The following is a 7,267-nucleotide window of genomic DNA, read 5'->3' on the forward strand; positions in this document are numbered from 1 at the left end:
GAGGAAGAATTTAAACAGAACCCCAATCCTGGGGCACCTGGGTGGCTCAGTCAGCTAAGCGTCCGACTTCAGTTCGGGTCATGATCTCCAGGTTCATGGGCTCGAGCCCCGCATTGGGCTCAGTGCTGTCAGCGCAGAGTCTGCTTTGGATCCTTGGTCCCCCTCACTGTCCCTCTCCCACTCACATTCTCTCTCAAAAATAAACATTAAAAAAAAGTGAACCACGATCCTTACCTGGGTCTCTTGAAGAACCTTTAGGTGTGTCCTGTTAACAATCCTCAGTGATGAGGGAGCGTAGGCAAGCTGACAGGCAGCAAACACCCCACCCCCGCCCCGGGGCACTCCTGGCTGCCCAAGAACAAAGGAAAGGCAAAAACAAAAGGTTAGCTGATGGAGATCATAGTCCTGCAGGACTTGAGTCTCCATCTATTTACAAATATCTTAGTAAACAAGAAAAAGGCAATCTTATCAATAGCCTAATTTCTAGAAACCTATAGACTCCGTTTCCTGGAGCCCCAACATCACCCCTCCACAGTGATATGGGAAACGAAGGCAGAAGGCGATGGCAGACAGAACTACATTTCCTGGTAACCTGCAGCCCACTGACAATTACTTGAGGCAGGCAGAGGGAACGTTTCTCCAAGAACTCCCTACTTTCCTAAAGCATTAGCTTTGCTAGAGGGAAAACCACCTTAGCTTGACAGTAGCTAGGCCTCCAGGATCCTGGGAGTCTTCTTTAGCACTCGGAAATCTCACTGGAAACTTCCTCTGGACTTTACCTCCCCCAACCCCATAGTATAAAACCAGTCTCTCCTCATGGCCCCGGGGCAGTTCTTCCTGTCTCCGTGCTTTAATAAAATCACCTTTCTCTTCAAGATTTCTTTCTTGGTCATCGGCTCCGGACCCCACGAACCCCACTGTCACCCCCAGAAACCTCATCACTCAGCAACATCCCTCAAAAATCTCTTTTTTCCCCCACCTCCAGCTTCTTGTGCCCCTTAGCAGCTCAAAGACGATTAAGCTAACACCCAAAGTGTTTCCCAACTCGCGGCCAACCTGCATGGCCTTTCGCTAGAGTATCTCTCAGCTCATTATTGTGGAGTTGATCAAGTCTCTGCTCCTGGCTTTAATTTCTCTCCTCATTAACCCAGTACCGGAATGTACCACACAAAGGAGACACAACCCCAAAAGTAAGACTCCCTCCCTTTCCCTTTCTTCCCATCTCGCCAGTTCTCTCTAGCTCAGTCTGTTCTTTGTAGTTTTATATCACAAAATGCCCAGGAACCTGGAGGGCAGACTAAACAATCCCGAGGGGAAAAAAACAGTGGTGGACAAAGCAAAAAATTTTTTAGTGAGTGGCACTGGGGACTGTTCATAAATCTTGCAGTAACACGCACACAAAACTGCCATTAAGTAACCCCCGCAGCCTCCAGCCACGAGGACAGTGGTTAAGACTTACACTTTCAAATCATGCTGACTTTTCTTCACGTTGGCACTCGCTTTTGCGCCCCCTGTCCTTTCCAGAACCACGTCTCACTAAGGCCTTCAGCACAGCCTCGTTTCCCCAGCTTCGCATCCGGCCTCCTCCCTGGAGGAGTCTAAAATCTAAAGTAGTGGAGGGTCTAAATCCTCCACTCTGTCCCATGAACCACACGGCTGATCCTTGCCTCACTCCACCTTGGCCCCACTCCCCTGCTGAAGCCCCCAACGCCCCACCGCACACGGAGCCCCAGTGCCTACCCACGTGCCCCACATGAAGCACCACCCTTCACATCCACTTTTTTTTTTTTTAATGTTTATTGGAGGGGGCAGAGAGAAAGAGGATCAGAAGCAGGCTCTGCACTGACAGCAGAGAGCCTAATGTGGGGCGTGAACCCACCAACCATGAGATCATGACCTGAGCTCAAGTTGGACACTTAACCGACTGAGCCACCCAGGCGCCCCAGCTTCACACCCACTTTTAACTTCTCTGGTCCTCCAGTCCACATGGGCCTGAGCTCCCCGCCCTCTACAGGGGCCCCTCCCTCCCCGACTTCTTCTCTGTTTTGAACACACTTTGTACCACAGTGTCATGTTTGATTCTGGCATTTGATTGTTCTAAATTAGCCTTAGATCTCCTTCCCATAAGCTCCTTGAGATCAGGGGCCTCAAAGGCTTGTAAGTAGCACCCAGTGGTATTAAAATTTGTCCTCTATTAGCTCATGACAAAGAAAACAGATCCGTTTCTACTCCAAAGGCCTTGATGGAAATCTCCAGGCGCCCCTGCCAAGTCTTTCACATTAGCTCCCTGCCAAGTCATTTTTAGGAACTTCTGGCTAACGGACAGAAGGAACCCTTTTTAAAATGTGTGTGTTTACCACTGTCATGGTAAAGAATACACTCATCGGCCTCGCAACTTAAACTGAAGTCAGCCTCTCACAGTTCTGAACCACCTAGCTCTGTGGCCAAGAGGCAAACAATGGCCTGGCTTCCTGTTTATTTTCAATAGGTGTTTGATGCATCTACAAGCCAATAGGCATCCTTCCTTCCTCTGGGGGAGAGGGGCCCTTTTTTTTATACACAAGCTAGCATGCAAGGACATTGTTCTGCATCTCACATTCTCTGCTTAGCAATGTATCTCAGGCAGCCCTATCGGCACCTAGAGAGCTTCCTCACACTTATCTTGTAGCTACGTAGTGTCCAGTGTAGGGACAGTGCTAATTTAGGGAACCAAAGCTCCAGTTGCTGAGATAGTGAGGGTGTTCCCAGCCTTTTACAGCCACGTACAATGCGGTAGTGAATAGCCTCGTTCAGACATAATGTCATATACATGAGTGTATCTGTGGGACAAATCCCTGGAGGTAGAATTGCTGGGTCAAAGGGTAAAGTACATATGTAATTTTGATAGATGTTTCCAGATTGTTCTCCAACAAGGTTGTATCAAGTCTGCACTCCCACTAGGGTGCCAGTGCCCTCGCCCTCACTGATCTAGTAGACAAAACCTCCCTTGCAGCACAGTCCCCATTTGGTTTGCACCGCTCTCCTCATGCATGTGGTCGAGTTTCTTTTCTTTTTTTAATATTTATTTTTGAGAAAGAAAGAGACAGAGAGAGTGAGCAGGGGAAGGGCAGAGAGAGGGAGACACAGAATCTGAAGCAGGCTCCAGGCTCTGAGCTGCCAGCACAGAGCTTGATGTGGGGTTTGAACTCACAAACCATGAGATCACGACCTGAGTGAAAGAGTCTGACCTTCAACTGACTGAGCCACCCAGGTGCCCCTGTTTGAGTAGCTTTTAATGTTTAAGAGCCATGTGTCGTGCACACACGTACTATTTTTTATCCTCTGCTCACTTTCCCTTTGTATTCTTGGTCTCTTATTTACTTATTTACTTATTGAGAGAGAGAGAGAATCCTAAGCAGACTCCGCACTATCAGCACGGAGCCCTACACGGGGCTCAATCCCACAAACCGTGAGAAAAAATGACCTGAGCTGAAATCAGGAGTCACATGCTTAACCAACTGAGCCACCTCGGCGCCCCATTCTTGGTCTTTTTCTAATCAATGTATGGTTTTTTGTGCATTAGGGGAATTAGTCCTTTGTTATGTGACCTGCAGATAATTTCTCATTTACATTTGTCTTTTGACCTGGTCTATGGGCTATTGCTAGGCGGAATTGTTTATTTTTCTGTAGGCAAATGTATCAGGCTTTGCCTTTATGGCTCCTAGGTTGTATGTCTTTCTCAGAAACAAGTAGGTTGCCCCCCCCACACACACACACCTTTTAAAAAATTCTGTCAGTATAAGAAGCTTGGAATGACTTGCCAGGTTTTGTGAGGAACAGGGCTACTCCCGCCCTCCAGATCCCAATTTCAGTGGACAATACTAGGGCCTGGGCAAGGACCACTTAATCTAGCCTGAAGTGACCAAGGTGTATCAAAGGCATGGGTAGGAGTTAGCTGGGTGAAGAATGGCCTTCCAGTATGGCAGCAAGTGCAAAGGCAAGAAGCTACAGGGCTCGGTCAAGGCGGTCCAGTCTGGCTAGAAGACAGGGAGCCCTGCGTGGTGGCATGTAATAGGGGTGGAGCTAGAAAGGTAGGCAGGGGCCAGGTCATGGGGGGCCAAGTGTACTGCCCAGGAGTCAGGGCCTTACCCTGAGGCAGTGGGAAGGCATCCGAGGGTTGCAGAATAGAAACATTCCAGTGTAGAGGCTGGCCCTGGGGTGAAAACTTCCACCTCTCACACGGCAGTAGCCACAGGAGTCTAGAGAGGTTCCAGGCTGCCAAATGAGGCTATGACTTTTAGGCCCAAATATTCTATTCTGTCAAACTTCCAGAACTCTATAAACATGATCAGAGAAACTAGCACCTTCTCTGAGAAACACTCGAACTTAAATGCTGACGACTTGAAGAGCTTTGACTCTTGGCAGGGAAAAGCTGTGGCCACAATGCCCACCTCCGCAGTCCTCTGCAGCTGGGGCCTGCTCAGCGCAGTCTGGGAACTAACTGCCCTCTCCTCTTAACTCCAACCTTTCCTTCCAGCCACCAAGGCTCAGTCCTGCTCTGAAGAGCCACAGCTCTTTGCAGAGGTATTAAGTTCAGGCCTATCAACCTCTCTGCTCCTGTGGCCTTTAAAATCAGGCATTGTGGGGGCACCTGGGTGGCTCAGTCTGTTGAACGCCCAACTGCTGAATGTTAGAAAAACTCACTGGCTCAGGTACAATCTCAGGGTTTGGGGGATGGAGCACCGTGTCAGGCTCTGCACTGACGGCATGGAGCCGGCTTGGGATTCTCTCTCTGCTCCTCCCCTGCTTGCACATGCCATGTGTGCGCTCTCAAAATAAACTTAAAATAAAAATTAAAACAGACATTGTGTCACAGGTCTCCTGGGCAGCTGTCTTCCCTAAAGTGCCCAGCACAAAGCCTTGTACACAATAAGCACTCGGTAAATGGCAGCAGTTCCTGGTAATATTGGAGAGCCTCACCACGCATTAGCACGTTGCTGAGGAAAACAAAGGGCAACGTGGACGTCAGGAGGGAAGTTGGAAACCATTTAAGTGGACCTTTGGGATTGCCTCTAGATTTCAATTATCTCGGTCCTCCCCATACCTCAAGCCTGTCAAAGAGGTTGGTTTGTGATGCTACCATTTTAGTTATAGTTTCTTTATTGCCCTAAGGCAATTTCACCCCAAAGGGCCACTTGATGAAGCCAGGCACTGTAGCGATAAAGGCTCTCGGAGGCTACTGGAGGTCTCGGTCCCAGCCAGCAGGCTTACTGGTGGACCTCAAAGGGGCCTCTACCATCAGTGGTCCAAGGGCATGTATGGAGAGCCCACTCACCCGTGGTCTGGAAGGCAGGAAGCCACCCCTGACCTCAGCTCCAAATGGGCAAACAAGCCCCTCCCCACTGCAGCCACCAAACAGCAATTAGATCAAAGGCAGGATGGTGGGGTTTCCTAGGGCAGAACATGCTTCACTTTGGAGTCTACATCCCGGATTCACGGGGGCCACTGGGTGGGGTTGGAGGGGAGGCAGAGACACCCAGGTCCCAGTCTTAGGGGCAGCAAAGCTGATAAGGACATCAGGAAGCAAGGGGCCTGAATTCCCAGGGTTCTGACCCTGCAGTCTGTGTGCCTGCCATTTGCATAAAGGCCATGTCAGCTTAGTGTTGGGGATTTTATTTTTCCCAAAATAAGAGGGTCTATTTCGGTAAATGTTAGAAAAACTCACTGGTCTAAATGCAAATCTAGCTTTAACTTCCCTTTATTGACATTTATTATGTAAGGGGGGGAGGTATCTTGCACACATTATCTCATTTAATCCTCTCAACAATTTCATGAGGGTAGGATAATATGGATGAGGAAAGTGAGGGTCAGAAAGGCTGAGCCCTGAGCCAAGGTCCACTGCTAGCACATGGTAGAGCTGGAATTTGAACTAGGGTCTGTCTGGCTTCAGAGCCCTCTGCCCTTAACCACCATATGATATTAGCCAGTCGTCAGCCCAGCCCCTCCCTCAGCCACACCAAGCAATGCCCCTGATCTCTGAGACCACAAGTAAACGAAGGACACAGTCTCCTAAAGGTCACCTTCCTTTATTCCCCAGCACTCCCAATCTCACAGCACAGTCTGTGGAGAATCTGAGCATCTTGCCAGCTTATAGGCTTCCCCAACTGCATGGCAGCCAGGCAGCCCACCAAGGAGCTGAAGTGACTTCCGCCCACGAGGCAAAATCAGGGGTTTTCAGTCAGCCCTCAGTCCCCCTCCCCGAACACAGCACCACGCAGATACAGGCTTGCTGTGCCCATCCCAGGAGAATGTGGGGAGGGGCCCAGAGAGCAGCCATCTCTTGGTTGGAAAGAAGTTGGGACCTGGAACTTTGGTCTAATTTAACCTGAGCAAGCCAGGCCCCTGGGGAGGCTCTGGAATGGGCCCAGGCTACACCTCTACTCAGCAAACCCAGAAGTCTTCACCATATTTTGCCAATGTCCACCTTCTTCACAGACTTGGCCTGAAAACACGCGGAGTACAGAGGGAGACACACAACAAAAATGCCAGGTTCAACTCTGCTGAGAGCCGCCATGCCAGAAGAGGACTTCTTTCACCTTGTCCACAATGGTGCCCACCTCAGCCATGGCCCCTAGACCTAGGGAGCAAAGTTCTGCTGTGGCCCGCTGACTGAGGCAGGGCCCATCCCCCACCCACCCTGCTCAATGCCCCTCTGAGTGCTCCACCCAAAGCCCAAGGCCTTGAAGGCCAGAACCCTCTCTGTGTGAGCCAGACCCATCAAATCCCTTCCAAGGCACCCCCAGGGCAGGCCCCAGTAATAGGTACGGGAGCACCATGCACTGTACCTGGGCTGCATGCCAGGGACAATGCAGGCACTTTACATATACTACCTCGTTCAATCCTACCAACTCTGAGAGGAACTATGACTTCCATTTCCCAGATGAGAAAGCAGAGCTCAGAGAATGGGTTTGCCCAAGGTCACATCACACTGGAGTATGACCCCAGAGCTGAGCCCTTCTACAACCCTGGGCTGTGAGCCGGTCCAGATGCCCACCTTCGTCTCCACACACCAACTTCTTGGCCACACAAGGGATCTCCACATAGCCGAAGGCCTTGAGCAGGCCCACCTGCTGCGCGGTGATGGGGTGCTTCCACATGGCCGTGTTCATCGCAGGGCAGAAGAGCAGGGGCTTTCGGCAGTCCCAGGCACGGATGACACAGGTCTGTGAAGAAGGGCTGGAGTGGGGCAGGTGGGTGCCTGCTGCTCTGCCCCCCCCCCCCCCCCCCA

General features: G+C 50.7%; 1 protein-coding gene across 14 annotated transcripts in view; it reads right to left on the reverse strand.

Moving 5' to 3' along the window:
- Positions 1–6,049: 6,049 nt before the first annotated feature.
- The window catches only part of PPCDC (phosphopantothenoylcysteine decarboxylase), a 24,948-nt gene continuing 23,730 nt past the window's right edge, over positions 6,050–7,267 (reverse strand). For 12 of the 14 annotated variants that reach the window (XM_077745559.1, XM_077745542.1, XM_077745484.1 and 9 more), the window contains 2 exons: positions 7,034–7,202; positions 6,050–6,616 (listed from right to left, as the gene is read on the reverse strand). In XM_077745559.1, the coding sequence (XP_077601685.1) occupies positions 6,531–6,616; positions 7,034–7,202 (255 nt within the window). In that variant the 3' untranslated portion in view covers positions 6,050–6,530. Of the gene's footprint in view, positions 6,617–7,033; positions 7,216–7,267 lie in introns of all 14 variants that reach the window. The other 2 variants (XM_077745574.1, XM_077745592.1) reach the window with 1 other exon arrangement.

Source organism: Crocuta crocuta, unplaced genomic scaffold (assembly GCF_008692635.1).
Source record: "Crocuta crocuta isolate KB4526 unplaced genomic scaffold, BGI_CrCroc_1.0 scaffold130, whole genome shotgun sequence".
NCBI lineage: Eukaryota > Metazoa > Chordata > Mammalia > Carnivora > Hyaenidae > Crocuta > Crocuta crocuta.